Source organism: Liolophura sinensis, chromosome 3, assembly GCF_032854445.1.
Source record: "Liolophura sinensis isolate JHLJ2023 chromosome 3, CUHK_Ljap_v2, whole genome shotgun sequence".
NCBI lineage: Eukaryota > Metazoa > Mollusca > Polyplacophora > Chitonida > Chitonidae > Liolophura > Liolophura sinensis.
This window is the reverse complement of record NC_088297.1, coordinates 19077115-19094364: the sequence shown is the minus strand read 5'-3', so window position 1 is coordinate 19094364 and position 17250 is coordinate 19077115. Positions and strand designations below refer to the sequence as shown.

Here is a 17250-nt window from a genome sequence, read left to right as displayed (position 1 = left end):
CCAGTGTAGGCATTACAGGTACCAATGTAGGCATTATGTTGCCATGGCCGCTACGTGCTCGTAATAGTAAGTGGGCTTCGCACAAGTGGGCCCTTTTTCTGTCTTGCCATAATGGCAACTGTGATGGTGAAATTATATTTTTGATACATGTACATGCTGAAACAGTTGCTTTTTCTAACATTTACTTATCGTAATATGGTCATGATAAGGCAGATGTGACGATAGGACAAATCACCTCACTCATCATAACATACACACATGTACATCATGGCCACAGAGTGTTTATTGTGTAAATTATCGTGTATGTTAAAATATAAAGCTGGTCATGTCTGACTTATCGTACATAGACCCCTTATACATGAAGCTTTCCTGAGGAAAACATGCGTACAGGATGGGTGGTTCTAGTGAACTAACAACGCTGGTACTTGTCTCTCCTAACCCAGAACCTAACTCTGTGTCGAGGCTGTTCATATATACATCTACTGATGTAAATAGAAGTCTGTGTTTTGTTTGTGGATAGAAAATACACCTACATTTACACTTCTGATAGGAAGTACACCTATGATAAAAGTAAGTGTACAACTGTGATAGGAAATACACTTTACATGTACACCTGTGACAGTACAGCTTTACATGTACAACCTGTGACAGGAAATACACCTTACATGTACACCTGTGACAGGAAATACACCTTTAATGTACACCTGTGACAGGAAATACACCTTTCATGTACATCTGTGAGAGGAAATATACCTTTCATGTACATCTGTGAGAGGAAATATACCTTACATGTACACCTGTGACAGGAAATAACACCTTTCGTGTACACCTGTGAGAGGAAATATACCTTACATGTACACCTGTGAGAGGACATATACCTTACATGTACACTTGTATAATAAATACATCTACACCTGTGGTAGGAATGAATTTTGAACGTCATTGCATAAAAAAGATCTCATAATGTCTTTCCATTTTACCCTATTTCTTCTCAAATTTGGATCACCTGGTCTGCTCATTTTAGCCAATATGTACGTAATTCTAGCAGGAATGTTTCGTTTTTCTCACATGGTTAGACCATCTAATGAACAACATACAACATATAATGAACTTATATCTTCACGTTTACAAAAGGCTGATAAAGAAATGTAATACTCTACTTCAACACTACTAATAGCTGTCCCAAATTTTAGAAGAATTAGGGTACTACGTGTTTGTTTCTCTCTCATGGGTGCCATGTTTTTTTTCCTCTGCATAGGTATAGCTTCACTAGGAATATGTAGAAACATGCATGCAGGAATACCATTACATTATAAAGCTGGCCTCAAATAGCATGATTTACATGTACCCTCACTAACCACACTAACTTCAGTGTACATGTGGGAATCTGCTGTTTTTTGTCCCCGTCCCCCCCCCCCCCCCCCCAAAAGGTTGCCTACAAAGAGCTGAGCAGTATTAAAGATGACAAAAGGAGTTCTGCAGTTATTCATACATGTACAGTACATACACAAATGTAACATGCACTATCAGCAAAGTCTTACTCACTTGTCAAGTCACTTAACTTTGTACAAACATGCAGAATGTTTATAAGCCATGCCTAATGTTGACATTTCTGTCTTTACCATGAAGATTGCCTTAAGTGACAGTTATGAGTGCCCAGATGACAACCCCCTCCCCACAACTGCTACCCCACAAAATATACTCAACTTCCCACCCCTACCCTGTCTGCCTGCATACAGATAAGCTTCAAATGTTTACACTAAACTGGCTCTTGTCTGAAGCAGTCTGACCATCATAAATAGATTACATGTAGGCAAATCCTCAGTGATAGGCCATCCTGACAATGTATAACTCTTTACCAAAGCACGTTTCCATCAGGTACTATCCTTGTTATATTTATTTCCACTAGTGATTCAATATTTCAATTTTATTTACAGCATTTTAAAGAAAAGTAAATTCTTGAAAATGATCTGAACAAAAACCGAAATAGTGACCCCTGTATCACCTTGCGACATTTGTTGTAGTTGCCACAGAACTCTATATAATGTACTTATATGCAGTAAGTCCCTGACACAAGCCTTTGTGTATAGACTCCTCAAATCAGGTAATTCTTGAACCATTTCACATGTTTGCAAGGTGTTTATTCAAGCCTATTCTGAAGGCATTAGTTTTGTATACTGGTAAAATTTCTCTTCTTGTCAAGCCCTGAAAATGACCAATCCAACCAATGTAGTTTTGGCTCCAAAATGAACTTTCAAATGTGTATAAATTGCACTGAAAGTTGAACTTTCATATTCAAAAAGGTTGACGAAATAGGGTACCAAGATTTCGTACAGTTTTCTGTGTTTCATTAAATACAGCTCAAGATCTGCCATGCTCCCTACAACATACAGAAGTTCAGCAGTGAATAGTAGCATTGTATTACATATAACTCGTATTCATTGCCTGCTGTCAATATTATGGTGACCATCCCTTTTTGTCCCCCCTCCCCAATTTCAGTCAGTTTAAATGTGCTAGATACCAAAGTGAGCAACTGCCCAGTTTCTCCAGTCTTGGTAGGGTTCATTTTTTACTCCAAATCCCAAAGCATTCCTGTAAATTAAAGTTATAGGCGTCTGTCTTGATTTGCCGTACAGAATCCATGAGATAATGATGTACAACAGGTATCAGTAAATTCTCTTTCTGCCTGAAGACTTTAAGTATTTATCTCTGATAGACCTAACATTTTATCTCATATTTGCCTTGAGAATGCGAGTTAAAGAACAATTGGAAAAGACAAGAATCTGATATCAGATTTCCATTTAAGACAAATATACAGGAATTTGTTTTGTTGGATTCGGGCAAATTTTTTTCAGACAAAAATGAGCCTTGCTTTGTTACATATTCAAGAGCATGTACATGTATTATGGTACCAGTAACTGAATGATCATACGTGTATCCGACCACCCCACCCCACCCCCCTCCCCTTGTCTCAAGCAATTGTCTCCCCATGAGTAAACATTTCATAACTGATAGTCCTGCTTACTATCTGCCAATATGTCCTCCTCCCCACCATCATTTGTACTCTTATACTCCTCAGCCAGGGCAATCACATCTCTAAATACACAACCTTTCATATCAATCCTGTCTTTTGCCCACTGTTGTTAGACAGTTTTCTAGGGTATACATATACATGTACCTTGTTATAATGCATTTACACTGGACAGGAAGGCAAGTAGCTGGCCATACTGTGTACATGAAGACAGAAGCCTCTGTTACTATCAGTGTAAGGGTGGGGATTGTGGGCTGGGTTGTGTTAGTGATCAACTAGGTAACCTGAGCCCCTCACCTCTGCCTGTCTTCTGCTTCTCAGCTGGCAGATACCCCAGTCCTTGCCCCCTCCCTCTTGTAGCTTCTCCAAGCTTCCAATGAGAGGGCGGTGGTACTTGGGGAGGCTGAGCTGTTTTGGGCAAGGCCCAGGATAGCCTGCTTATATCATTGGGCAAAGGGAGGGACTGCTCATGGCTGACGGGCCCTTCACCACTGACGCTTAGTTTAGCTCTCTCCCTCTCTCGCAGATCATGAGAGTAGACACTTTGGCCTCTCGCAAAGAATGGGCAAATATGCCGATCTCTGCAGCTTCCAAATACACCACGGTAAGTCCTCGTCCAAACTCTGTTTGTTACATCCATCAAATTTCTTTCGTTTTATAGAGAACATCTTCATCAGATGTGTAAATCTGTGTTTTCAGATGTAGGTATGTATTTATTGAGTCAAACTTCAGAAATTTTTGACAGATCAGAGACTGGTAGGTGTACATGTACATCAATTTCAGTGCCTTGGGCTTCTGGGTAGGGCTTAGTGCCTGACGGAGATACAGTGTATGGATAGGGGAGTCCCAAGCTAAGGCCTCTGTTTACAGCTGTCATCTGACAGAACTGGCTGGATCAGAAACTTTTGGCTGCTGCTGTGTGAATTTTATGCGTTTTATTATGGATAATGTTGTTGTTATCCTTAACTATCCAGTTTAAACTTGGTACAATTTATTGACCAGAACCTGAGGTCTTGGTTTTGTGATTTTGTTGATGGGAAAGAAGTAGCATATTTCAACTTCCTAACGTTAATTTGGTATCAGACTTCATTCTCAGAACTGAAAATATGTGAATACTGGAGCAACAAGCTTTTTATAGCGTTGGCGTTGTTGTGGAAAACTCCAATTGCATTTCCTTGCCGGAGGAATGTTGGGAGTTGAAGAGAGATTTAACAGTGTTGAATCAAAGGACTTAATGACTTTAAATGTCGTGTCTGAGGAATTTTCTGTTGGTAAACACAGATGTGTGGAATTGGAACCACTGGGTTAGCACAGTTGATGATTTTGAGACTGTGGAATGTAAATCTACTTTAAAGCTTTGCCTGTAGCAGTTCTTTTGAGAGTTTTCTTTGAACAAGCTGTCAGACATGCTTTGATTTCAAATAGGATGTTGATTAATTAAGTTTGATTGAAAAAGAAATGAAAAATGTATCAAAATTAGTTGACTGTCAGCCATAAACGGTGGTAAGCATACTTGGTTGTTATGACATCCAACATCAAACCTTGAGTCGACTTTAAAAATGGTGCTAGCAGCTGCCTTGCTTGGTGCTCAGCGCAGAGAGGTTAGAAAAAGGAAATGTTACTGATTGCCCTGGTGTCAGTATAATATTATTGAGTGGGGTATCATGTCTCGTGTCTTCGTCATGATACTTCAGTGGTGGCAGCACTTCAGTACCATGGACTCGCCCTGCCTCAAGAAGACATGCATGTAGTATATGTACATGTACATACACCTAATGACCCCTCATCATCATACGACTCAAAAATTGTTAAGTACAATGTTAAACCCCAAGCATTCATTCAGTCATTTGTTGTATACAACACTAGTACTTTAACTTACATGACACTTCAGTGAGCAGATTTAGATAGATCTCCTAAATGGTTGGACTGGGTAGAACATTGCCTTCAGCTGATGAAACGTCTTGGATTTAGAGAAATAATTCAGTGGTCCTCTAATTCAGTGGTCTTGAAAAAAGGCACCTTTCCTTTTTCCCCCTTTTTCAGTGGTAGAATTCATGTTATTGGTCTGGAAATAGGTCATTGATTTGAAATCGGGTCATCTTCCTCACCTTTGACCTACTTCTGTGTGTACTATGTGTTGTTCGCATGCGCACCTGTACATGTTATCAGTGTACATATGTGGCTGAGGAAATTAATAGTTTCAAAGGTGTACATGTAAATATGTTCTCTGCAAGGTTTGAGGCTTTGAGTGGTAGGTTTTCTTTCTTCAAACAGAATGGGATGAATTATTATTGCAGGACTTGTAAATCAAAAACAACAACGTCAGTGGCTAATGTTTTGTACAAATTCGAAGTGTATGGAGCTGTCTTTTATTGGTTTTTTGAAACAGTTTTAAATTAAGACTTTATCAAAAATAACTGAACTTGTGTTTTGATGAAAATAAAGAACTTTGTAACTTGTTCACAATTAACTTTGGCAAATGTTCCAGGTTGATCATGTGATCAGACAAGGTTTTGTTGAAATGGTTTAATAAGATGTAAACTTCAGTCATATATACGAAAAATCTTCAGGTAGTGTCAACTCGTTAAGCCAGAATTTACTGGTACAGTATATATAAATTTATTTTTATTGGCACAGTGTGGTGTCCATTGGCACAGTGAGGTGTCCATTGGCAGAGTGTGGTGTCCATTGGCACAATTCTGAGGTAAAATTCCTATGAATAATAGTGACCCTTTGAACTGTGTCACATCATGGTTCTGTATGCCACCTGTTGTAACACATTGACACACATACTGTACACATATCATAATTCAGTGATTCACCTGGAAAAAGTTCCACTTTCCAAGATATGTGGGCTCCAGCCAGTTATTGTAAGTACGCATTTTTGGAGACTCTAGGAAGAGCTACACAGAAGGCCCAAATGACAGTAGAACGCATCGTTTTCTTCTGTTACATTGCAGTGCCTGTGTACTTAATATATGTTTTATGAGCACACGTACTCCGATAATTGTGACATAATAAAGAAAAGAACAACACTTCACAGCTTTGGATTGTCTTGATACAGGTGGGAAGGAGTTTTACAACTCCTTTATTAACAACCCCACAAGTTTGAAACTGTTAATGTGACTACAATACTATTACTCCTACACAAATTAACATTGGAACTTACCACCTCCCACAACTTTTTGTGAATTCATGTTATTTTTTTATTTACTTATATGTAGTTTTCACCCTTAACATGTAGGCTCTTTTAAGTTTCACAGTAGAGACGCCGTATCTTCAATTTATAACGCTGGCAACGCTTATGAGTCTTTGAGATGGACCATCCTGGATATTCACACCAGGAATTGTGTCTTCATGTGGAGGATAAAGACTGGCACAAAAATCAGTGTAGTTATATGCAGTACTACATGTACATGAAGCTTGAGGAATGGTTGAGGGTGTATGGTGAAGCAATGGTTGGTACATTTACATTGGGACTGAACAGCAATCTTGTATACATGTATGTGAAACTTTTGACGTATGACCTTAGCAGAGCCATTATTAGGTCCAGTACAACAGTGTTTAACCTCCATGATTAGTGGGGTTACTGTGTGGTCATGTGGTCATTTGTGTACTTTGTTGACAGGTCAGATCAGGATTATGTGGGCTTTTAGGATAGCTGATAGAGAAACCAGTGTTGTTTTATTGTTGTTTAGGTATCTGGGGTATGTTGTTTCATGGTGCTGTGCCTTTATAGATACCAGGTCTGCCTGTAAGCCCTATGTCTTCTCTTAAGTCTTCTACCATCCTGTCTGTCAAATTGCTGCTCTAAATTTGGACATCCACATCTGCAGAAGTGAATGGGTTAAGGCATCGAATTACTGCCAGCTTATGTCGGCATAGCAACTACATAGACTTCTGGGATAGCCTCTCCCCTTTCAGAAAAAAAGTTGCACAGTAACCATGGTTACTTGCCCCTTTGATAAGGTATACAGTTTTGGGTTTGCCCCCATTTTTTTTTTTTTTTTTTGGCCCAGTGGGCATGGCTTGCATGTATAGGTACATGTACACAATCTGTTGGCTCTCATGCCCTGTAGGAAGACTTTTTCTAAGCGCTGATTGAATGTCAGACTGTGTGAGATATGCTATGAATTGTAATTTGGTGCAACTAGAATGTGAGGTTAACTTATGGTGTATGATAAAGAAGGATTAAAAATAAAATGCAGGCATTAAACTTTGTACAAAATGTTGATAGTTACTGGAATGTGGCAACTTCTGGTACTGGCCGACTCTGTTTGAACGACTGATCAAATGCTTCATTCTTGAGGTGCCTCACTTGTGTTTTGTAGTTCAAAACAGTAACTGATGTGTTGGTCTCTTGCTGGCTCATTGCTTTAAAATGTTGTTCTTCAAGCAGCCAAGAGCAGGAGCCGTAGATCCAGGGTCAATCCTAGGTCAAGTCACACATAAGACCTTAAAAGAGGAACTTTAGCATGAAGGGCATAGTGCAACAACTGATTGACCAGTATTAGTATAATGGCTCAGGCTTACTTGCCTTTGGTAAGGCGTCTCATTGAAGCAGCACTAGATAAATAGCAATGGAAATCCGTCCTGCCACATGGAGGCACTTTACATACACTCTAAGGACTCCTTCATTGTCATATGACTGAAAAATTGTTAAGTCCGACATTAAACCCCAAGCATTCACTCACTCACTCACTCACTCAGATCTACATGTAGCTCCTGTTAGTTCAGCTGTGACTTCAGGGGATTAAGATTGCTGAAGATTGGTGAAAAATGTTTAACTCCGATTGATTAAACAATGTATATGCTAGTCCATCCTATGTGTCCAAATGTAATTCTTCCCATGTTTGCAAGGTGTGTATTCTGAAGACATTATTCTATATTGACTGATAAAATTATGCTTTTTGTTAAGATCTGAAAATGGCCAATCCAACCAAAGTAGTTTTGTCTTGGAAATCAAATTAAAAATATGCATAAATTGCACTGAAAGTTGCTCTTTCTTAAGCAAAAAAATTGGGGTAGATCTGATGACTTTCAGGACATCATGCTAGAACATTGAATCTAAGGTGATGTTCTCAGAGCAGTGTTAGATGCATCTAACTCTCCTGATGATTTAAAACCTTCAATGCTTGTCGCCATGACAGTTACATGGACTTGCACATAACTCTTCCAAAGCTTTGTGGTGTTCCCTGAGCATCAGAGATTTGCGGGCATGACAGAAAAACTTAAAGATAAAAATATGTTTGCCAAGATCAGTGATGGCCGCACTGAACCATGTTGACTTAGAGCATGGGGCGTTAGTCCCAGCACAGTGGGCATTAATCCCAGCAATTAGTCGCTAATCGGTCACTGCCAGCCGGAACCATTGGTAGAGGCACGCTTCGTCGAAGTGTTGCCACGCAGTCTGTGCTTCCATCGCAAAGCCTCTTCCCGGTACCTCTGTAGGTCGGTAAACCATACCTTTCTGCCTGGTTGAAGTTCTGCTTGATGCTATGTGGTTTTGTCAATGAAGTAGTCACTGGTTGGCTATTCCTCACAGCTGGGTGTATATTCAGTTTGAAGTGGCAGTTGAAAATTGTTACATTTCCGGTGCCTGATTGTAGTAGTGTTTCCAGTGGGGATAGATTCAAACTTTTACCGAAAATGCTCAAATTGAAAGTACATGCATATATATCTCTGATCTGTCAAAAGTGTTTATTATGCATGGAATAGGCAACAAAAAATACCTACATGTACATTTGATTAAAAGCATGTGCATTTAGTGTGGTTCTTATTTGTAATATTGAGGAATAATATTTGAAGAAAGGTAAATATAGAAAGAATTTTTATTCCACTAAAGTTGTAAACATTGGCATAGAGGCAATAATTTTGTCTAATGCATGTACAGTTTTCGTCTCTTTGTAATATAATCAATGATTTGAAATAACTTTTTTATGTTAGTTTTGGTGAGATTAGCAGCAGATGAGGTATATTTACTGATGTGACAGTGCTCTATAGGTGGTTACCTTTATCTGGGATGGGGATTGGATGTGGTAGGGTATTATTTAGATATGGGATGGGAAGGGGGTGTATTATGGTCATTTAGGAAGGGTGAGAATAGTACAGTGACATGTGACAGTGTCCAGTGGGGTGCTAAAGGTTTATAGGACTATGGTACAGCGTCTGATAGGGTGTCAGGTTTGGTGCAGTGCCTGATATAATGGACATTTGATGTTGGTAAATGTGGTACATTGGTACATGTATGTGATAGTGTCCAATAGGGTATCAGGTGTGGCAGTATTTCAGGTGGATGAACATGGTACATGCGACAGTTTTGGTGTCCAGTAGAGGTACATGTATATATGGGTTGGGAATGTTTTGGGGGTGGGTGGGTGTGTAAGGTACATGTTATAGTTTTGGTGTCCAGTAGAGGTACATGTGGGTTTGGAATATTTTTTGGGGGGTGGGTGGGTGTGTATGGTACATGTGGTAGTATTAGTGTCCTATAGGGTGCTAGCTTTGGCATTATTTTTCACATTAGGCATTTTTGGAGGATGAGAATGGTGGTAAGGTGTTAGGTTTTGGAGTGTCTGTTATCATTGACATTTTGGGGTGTGTGAGTACAGTACAGTGACAAGGGACAGTGTCCAATAGGTATTAGGTTTGGGGATGTCCGTGACAAGAGACCTTTCGGAACTGTCAATCAAGAACACAGAATTGACCAGTCATAGCAGTATTGTTGCAATTAGATGACATCACAATTGCTTTTACTGGGAGTAGAATGAAAAGAAACATTGTCGCTAGAAGGGGTGGTGGGATATTTTAATGTGTTGGATCCATCCAGAGACATTTAGGTTTGGTGTGTTTGATGTGGTGACAGTATCCAGTAGAGTGTTGGGTAGGTTGGGATTGAAATAGGTAAGTAAAATGCTAGTTTGGACTTTGGAGTGAGCAAGAGGGAATTGGAAATAGGGTACGAGGAAAGATGCACAAATAATAGATTCAGGGTGCAAAGAAAGATGCCTAGTGGGTACTGGATTGAGGGTGGGGACACAAGCACAAGGGTGAGTAAAGGTGAACTATGACATTGTCCAGTTGGGATATGAGGGTGGGACCCTGGAGAGAAGGGTGAGTGAAGACAGGGTGTGGGGAGTGTGCCCTGACGGGGTAAGGGTCAGGGGTGGGGATATATCCAGGGACAATGATCTAATAAGCCTATCACACTGTATGTACATACTGCTGCTATGATGACATGAATTCATGATAACATTGTTTTCAATGATGAAAAAAGCTGTGACATGACCATGTCTTGATCTGGTTTGCCTCCCCTTGTTTGTCTATCACATATGTTCCCTGAACGGAATCTTCACCACTCCGCGACAACTCCCTGACTATTGCTGCTGTTACGGAACTGCTCATTGCTGTCCCATGCCTGCCGTGCCTTGCGTGCCCTTCCCTGGATTCTGAAAATGTGGATTTGCTGCGGATTTGGCTGGCGGATAACAGGGTCGTCGTGAAAGCAACACAAGGGCGAGCCATGTGGTGGATGATGCAGAGGGACACCTTATTTATCGCAAGGGGGACGTCCTACAAGCTCGATGTACTGCCAGTTCTCGTAACGTTTAGCTTTTAGGGTGTCTTACATGTTACTTACATTCCTTGTTTCAGACTTGACAGAATTTTTTTCTTTTTTTTTTTTACATCATGAACTTTTTTACATTTTTTTTTTTTTTACTTTTATACTCAAGTCTTTCTCCCTTGCCCCTTTGCTTATGGAAGCTAAAAACTTTTATCGGCTATGAATATCATTCATGATGGTTCTGCTAGAGCGGAATTGACTCCCCATTTTATGCATAGGATGGTGTTAATAGGAGATTTAAAATCTCTGCATGTAGCTTATGCATTATTTTACCATTTCATCATATTTAATTTTACCAGTATACCAGCAATGAAAGTTCATTTCTTTCTAATTTTGTACATCACCTTTTATTGAGACTCAATGTAAACTATAAAAAAAAAAAAGAGAGAGAGAGAGCTCATAATTCTTTGTCGAGTATTTTGTGTTTTTGTAGTAACAAAAATGATGCTGTTTTTTAGGTATCATTTGGCCACACTGAATGGGGTAGTAATTTAATGTGTTCTTCTTTTCCAGATGAGATTACGTCCACTCTTGGTGAAGGAACTTTCGGTAAAGTCGTGGAAGTTAAGGACCTTCAGAAGTAAGTGCTAGAATCAAATACATACTGCAGACCTTCATCTTTGTTTTTGACCCTCTGTGTGATTATCACACCCCTTTGCAAATGACACTTCATTCTCCCAGAATGTTGAATTTGTCAGGTACGTCTTACCAGCACACCTAGACTTTTGTTTCCGTTCTGGGTCAGGAGTTTGGGTGTGATAGCATGCCTCAAATTCTATGGCTTGTTGTTGGACAGGATTAAAGGGTGAATATGTAGGGATCAGTTTACAACCACAGGCAACCAGCTTTGGAATTGGTCATTGCGGAATTGCAGTATTCAAGCATAGAATGGTATTGTCCTTTCAAGGAACATCAGTATTCCATCACGAATTTGCAGTATTCAAGCATAGAATGGTATTGTCCTTTGAAGGAACATCAGCATTCCATCATGAATTTGCAGTATTCAAGCATAGAATGGTATTGTCCTTTCAAGGAACATCAGTATTCCATCATGGAATTGCAGTATTCAATCATAGAATGGTATTGTCCTTTCAAAGAACATCAGTATTCCATCATGAATTTGCAGTATTCAATCATAGAATGGTATTTTCTTTTCAAGGAACATCAGCATTCCATCATGAATTTGCAGTATTCAGTCATAGAATGGTATTGTCCTTTCAAGGAACATCAGTATTCCATCATGGAATTGCAGTATTCAATCATAGAGTGGTATTATCCTTTCAAGGAACATCAGTATTCCATCATGGAATTGCAGTATTCAATCATAGAATGGTATTGTCCTTTCAAGGAACATCAGTATTCCATCATGGAATTGCAGTATTCAATCATAGAGTGGTATTGTCCTTTCAAGGAACATCAGCATTCCATCATGAATTTGCAGTACTCAATCATAGAATGGGATTGTCCTTTCAAGGAACATCAGTATTCCATCATGAATTTGCAGTATTCAATCATAGAATGGTATTGTCCTTTCAAGGAACATCAGTATTCCATCATGGAATGGCAGTATTCAATCATAGATTGAAGGTATTGTCCTTTCAAGGAACATCAGTATTCCATCATGGAATTGCAGTATTCAATCATAGAGTGGTATTGCCCTTTCAAGGAACATCAGTATTCCATCATGGAATTGCAGTATTCAAGCATAAAATGGTATTTCCCTTTCAAGGAACATCAGTATTCCATCATGGAGTTGCGGTGTTCTGTCGTAGAATGGTATTTTCTTTTCAAGGAACATCAGTATTCCATCATGAATTTGCAATATTCAAGCATAGAATGGTATTGTCCTTCCAAGGAACATCAGTATTCCATCATGAATTTGCAGTATTCAATCAGAGGTTTTCAGTATTCAGTTATGGTATTATTCTGCCATGGAACAATGCTCAGTATTGCATTGCAGATTTGCCATATTCTGTCATAGAATGATGGTGTTCTAACATAGAACAGCCGTATTCAGTCATGGAATGATGGTGTTCTGTCATGGAATAGGAGCACTCTGTCAGTAAACCACAGTATTTCATCGTGGAAAAAGTTGACTATACTCTCTTCAAAGTACAATCTGTTTAGCCAACTGTACTATGAAGGAAACACCAATATGCTCAAGTTCTAGCGTCGAACTTTAGATTTGTAGTTTTCGATCAAAAGTATTTGACAAATTAAGCTTTGACACTTTTACCTACTTTAGTGCACATTTTATTTATTTTTTTGATTGGTGCTCAACATGTACAGTGTGTGCTTTCAGTTGTTTAACAAGCAATCAGGTTTATTTCAGAGTGTCCTCAGTAACCTACTCTTTGTGTACATTAAGATATGTGCGAATATACATGTGTGTTTACATCATCTTGAAGCAGATATCTGCATGCACATTTACATGCACATATAGCAGTACATTCTTGGATATAGGAGTGCCCTATCAGTGTTTTCATTGTTTAGAGATGAACAAGAGAGGCTTTTATGCGATGTGGATTTAATGGTTCTGTACACTAAAGTCTAAGTTAGTATATCCCAGACCCCCTTTTCACCAGTCAGTGTGGACAGTAATTAGGGAAGGCTAATTGGCTCGGGTGGTTGTTGTTGTTGACAAATAGCAGTTGAAATGTGCGCAGGTTTTGTGCGTGGGTTTTGTAGGAGACGACGTAGAGGGTGTGCGGGGGTATTAGTATTAGAGGTTCAGGTGTGACGGAAATAGACTCACAGAATCAGTGGTGACGTAGATAGGCCTGGATTAACGCCAGGTGATAGGAAGGGAAAATACATGTATTTTACAAGTTCCTGTGAACTTGTTCTTGGTCATATTTACTAGATTAATACCATAGGTTTCCAGCACCTGTTTTTCCCACGATTTCAAAGACGAGTTTCAATTTTGATCCATGAAAAATCGTGTGTTCGTGAAGTTTGATCAATTCCATGGTTGCTTTTATGAAAGAAATTTCTCAGTATATATAAGGGTTCAGTAGTTGTTGTGTTGTGTGTGTGTTTATTTTTTTACATTTTTTTAACAAATTTCTTTGTAAAAAAACAAGTGCATTGTATGCCAAAGTCTGCAAATTGTGTAAAGGTTGAATGATAGGATTATAGCAGTATTCATACTCAGGTTTTTCCATTTTTCTCATGTCTTTGCAATTACCTTTTTGGAATCAGATCACTGTTTGAATGAGTGATTATGGCTTAGTGCCACATTGGCAATATTTCAGCTATATCATGGCAAGATTACTGTTTGAGCAAAATGACTTAAAATGTATGTTATTATTAGTGAAAAGCGGCATTAATGAACTAGTGAAGGGTTATTGGAATTCATATGTATGGTAGTTAACTCAAATGTATACATTGTAAATGCACGTACACTGACCTTTTACGTGTACCGTAATTCCTTAACATTTTGGCATATGAAAGAGCAACTTTCAGTGCAATTTATGCACATTTTTGATGTGATTTTTGAGACAAAACTACATTGCTTGTATTGGCCAGTTTCAGGACTTCACAAAAAGTATAATTTTATTGGTCAACACAGAATAATACCTTCTGGATATTCTTGAATGCACAGCTTGCAAACTTTCAAAAAGATTGAAGTATTACTGTAATTTCAGACAATTTGATCACGACGGTATGGCTGAAGTATTACCGAAGTGGTATTAAGCCATAATCAGTCATTCAGACAATTTGTTTATGCCCTCTCTTATCTGCATAGATTTACACATACATGTACCCAGATATTGAAGTTAAGGTGTCTCATTTTGTCGGTTTCCTTATCTCCTTATATCTTGTTAGGCTTTGATTTGTCTGACCAGACTGCTATAATTTCTTTGAAACTTTTAATGTTGACCCACATAACACATAATCATTTTATTTCCTGAAGCTAATAACTATATGTCACCCGAAGTTTGGCCTCGTCGCCTGTAAAAATGCACTTTCAGAAGCATATTTAGGCCATAAAGTGATACTTTTGATGCTTAGACTTTCGCTTTTCTGAAATTAAACCTGACTTCACAAAAACCTTTTTTATGTTGCCCTGTAAGATGAATGAATCAAGCAGAACCTGTCATTTTCAAAACTGTTAAACTTTAGGTGAAATACAGTATATTTCATTTCATGTACATGTCATCTTAATTCTTACTGAAAAAACAAAAAAAAATATATATATATTTCTGGACACTCAGTCTACATATACCGTCATGAGCTGTTGTACAGGTACATGTAATTGAGTGCAGAGGGACATGTAGGTGCTGGGTCATGTTGGATATGTGAAAGTCTCGGTGGGGGGAATAAATCTCTGGAAAGGTGTGTGAAGGAGACTGGAGTGAGGTGGGGGGTGGGTGAGGGGGTTAGGAGGTAGGAGGACTGTAACTGCTAGCAGATGGGGTAGAGGAATGCATAGGATCGGGCAGTTATTTATACTGCACATCATATAGTATGTCAGTCCGTCTGAGTCAGGGGTCTGCTTATCAGTGTTAGGGCTACAGTCAGTCTCACCCATGCCCAGAACATGGTAGACCCACACCTTACGTTATGGGGCTGTTGTAATAGTCTGCTTTGCACGTAAAGCTCCAAATATGCTACTCTGTACTGTGTCACAAGTAGCACTGTTTAATGCTCTCCTTTATATTGAACAATTGGCTAGATACCCGTATTATGCTTGAAGCTATACTGAAAGAGCTCTTATGTATTTTTCAGTGCTTCTGATACAGTTTTTGGATTTTTGCTGACAGTGTTAACTGTAGGTGCCTTTCATTGTATATATCCTTCTCAAAAAGGGTTTAATTTGGAAGTGTCTGTCAGACATTTTGAAAATTAGCCCTAATAGGTTTTTTGCTGGAAAAAACATTCTAACGCCTGATGCTTCAAAGTAACATGTTTTGAATTGGTGGTTGTTTGTTCAGGTGTGTTTCAATTTGGTATCATACCCAGCAGGCGAAATTTTAGTTTTAGCATCATGTACAGTAGATGAAATAGTCAGTCAGTATTGTACTGGTAAATTAGGTCATCTTTGTACCTTATCTATCTGGTAAAGAAGAAAGCATTTCATAAATATGGTCAGATTTTTGTAATAAAATGCCTAAAATATCCCCTCTTACTGAACAGTATGGCTATTTGCTAATCATACAATGGCACCTGCTATCATCAGCAGTTTTTCTCCTATTTCACTCTGCTTGTGTTTTATTAATGTATCCAAATGTCAGTTCCGCCACATCCCTCGTGCCTTGAGCATTATCACAGACCAAGGTATTGAGCTGGGTTCAGGTAAAATGCCACACTAGTATTTCTGGAGGAGTATTTGCGTACCGTGGCTTGTGCCATGCCTCAGTCTCATCATTCCCCCTTTTGCAGACCAGACACCCATTTTCTTTCATGGCATTAGTAAATCATGGCTGAGAAACAACTCAAGGATGAGTAGAACGTCTACTTATTTCTCTAAGCAGTAAGAATGTTTTGGGAATTTTTTTTTCTCTCCGCATTCTGACTTCAATTTTGCACAGTTTTCTGTCCTTGGCCAAGTTCCAAAATGACACTTGCGTGGAATTCTTTGCACATACTCTGACTCATGTGTAAACCCACTGTAAATAATGTTCCTTCTAATTAGTATTGGAACAGCCTTTGTCTTTTTGGTTCTTTGAGCCTAGAAGCAATGCAGGTGTATTGCGATCAAGATGGCTTTTTTGGTAATTGATACGTTGTACATGTATTGTCAATTGACGGGTTGGAGTATACGTTACAGATCAAGTGCTGGACAGCCCGCTGTCAAAAGTATATGCACAATTACGCTGTATGCCAGGGCCCCGATAGCACAGTTGGTAGAGTGTCCACTTTGAGAGGTGGTAGATCCAGGGTCAATCCTGGGTCGGGTCACACGTAAGACCTTAAAAGAGGAAGTTGTAAATTCCTCGCTTTGTGTTCAGCATTTAGGGGATAGTGCAACGTATCAGCATAATGGCTCAGGTGGGGCAGTTTACTTGCCTTCAGTAAGTCGTCTCATTGAAGGAGGATGAGGTAAAAGAGTGGTAGAAATCCATCCTACAACAAGGGGGCACATTACCTGCACTCTAAGGACTTCTTTGTTATCATATGACTGAAAAATTGTTAAGTACAATGTTAAACCCCAAAAGCTCACTCACTCTCTCTATGCAGGGCTTCGTTTTGTCCATTGAAATGATTTCTCTTATAAAAAGATAGTCAAGTGACAATTTACTATTTGGCATTCAGTTTTTGATTGTTGTGAATTCAGCTAAACTTGAGAAGCCGTTGATATATAAATTTTACAAGTCTTCCTAATAGAAATCATGTCTTTCATGTTTTCTTTATCCGAGCAATCAAATCATCATGATATTGCCACATATTCTGAAATTCATGTATCTTAGCTGACAAATGTTTGGATACACGTGCAACGATAAGAGCCATCTGGTGTGCTTTGTTTAGTGGCACCTTCGTCTTCATGTGCATGGATTTATCTTCATGTGCATGGATTTATCTTCATGTGCATGGATTTATCTTGACCTGTTTGCATTTAAATGTTCATGCCATACATGTGTTAGCAGATATG

At 39.0% G+C, this 17250-nt stretch overlaps 1 protein-coding gene across 6 annotated transcripts in view; it reads left to right on the top strand.

Annotated features, from left to right (window-relative positions):
- Window positions 1-17250, top strand: part of LOC135464181 (dual specificity protein kinase CLK2-like) — a 55623-nt gene that overhangs the window by 19676 nt on the left and 18697 nt on the right. For 5 of the 6 annotated variants that reach the window (XM_064741686.1, XM_064741681.1, XM_064741682.1 and 2 more), the window contains 3 exons: window positions 3558-3635; window positions 10523-10616; window positions 11169-11235. In XM_064741686.1, the coding sequence (XP_064597756.1) occupies window positions 3558-3635; window positions 10523-10616; window positions 11169-11235 (239 nt within the window). The remainder of the gene's footprint in view (window positions 1-3557; window positions 3636-10522; window positions 10617-11168; window positions 11236-17250) is intronic. The other variant, XM_064741683.1, reaches the window with a different exon arrangement.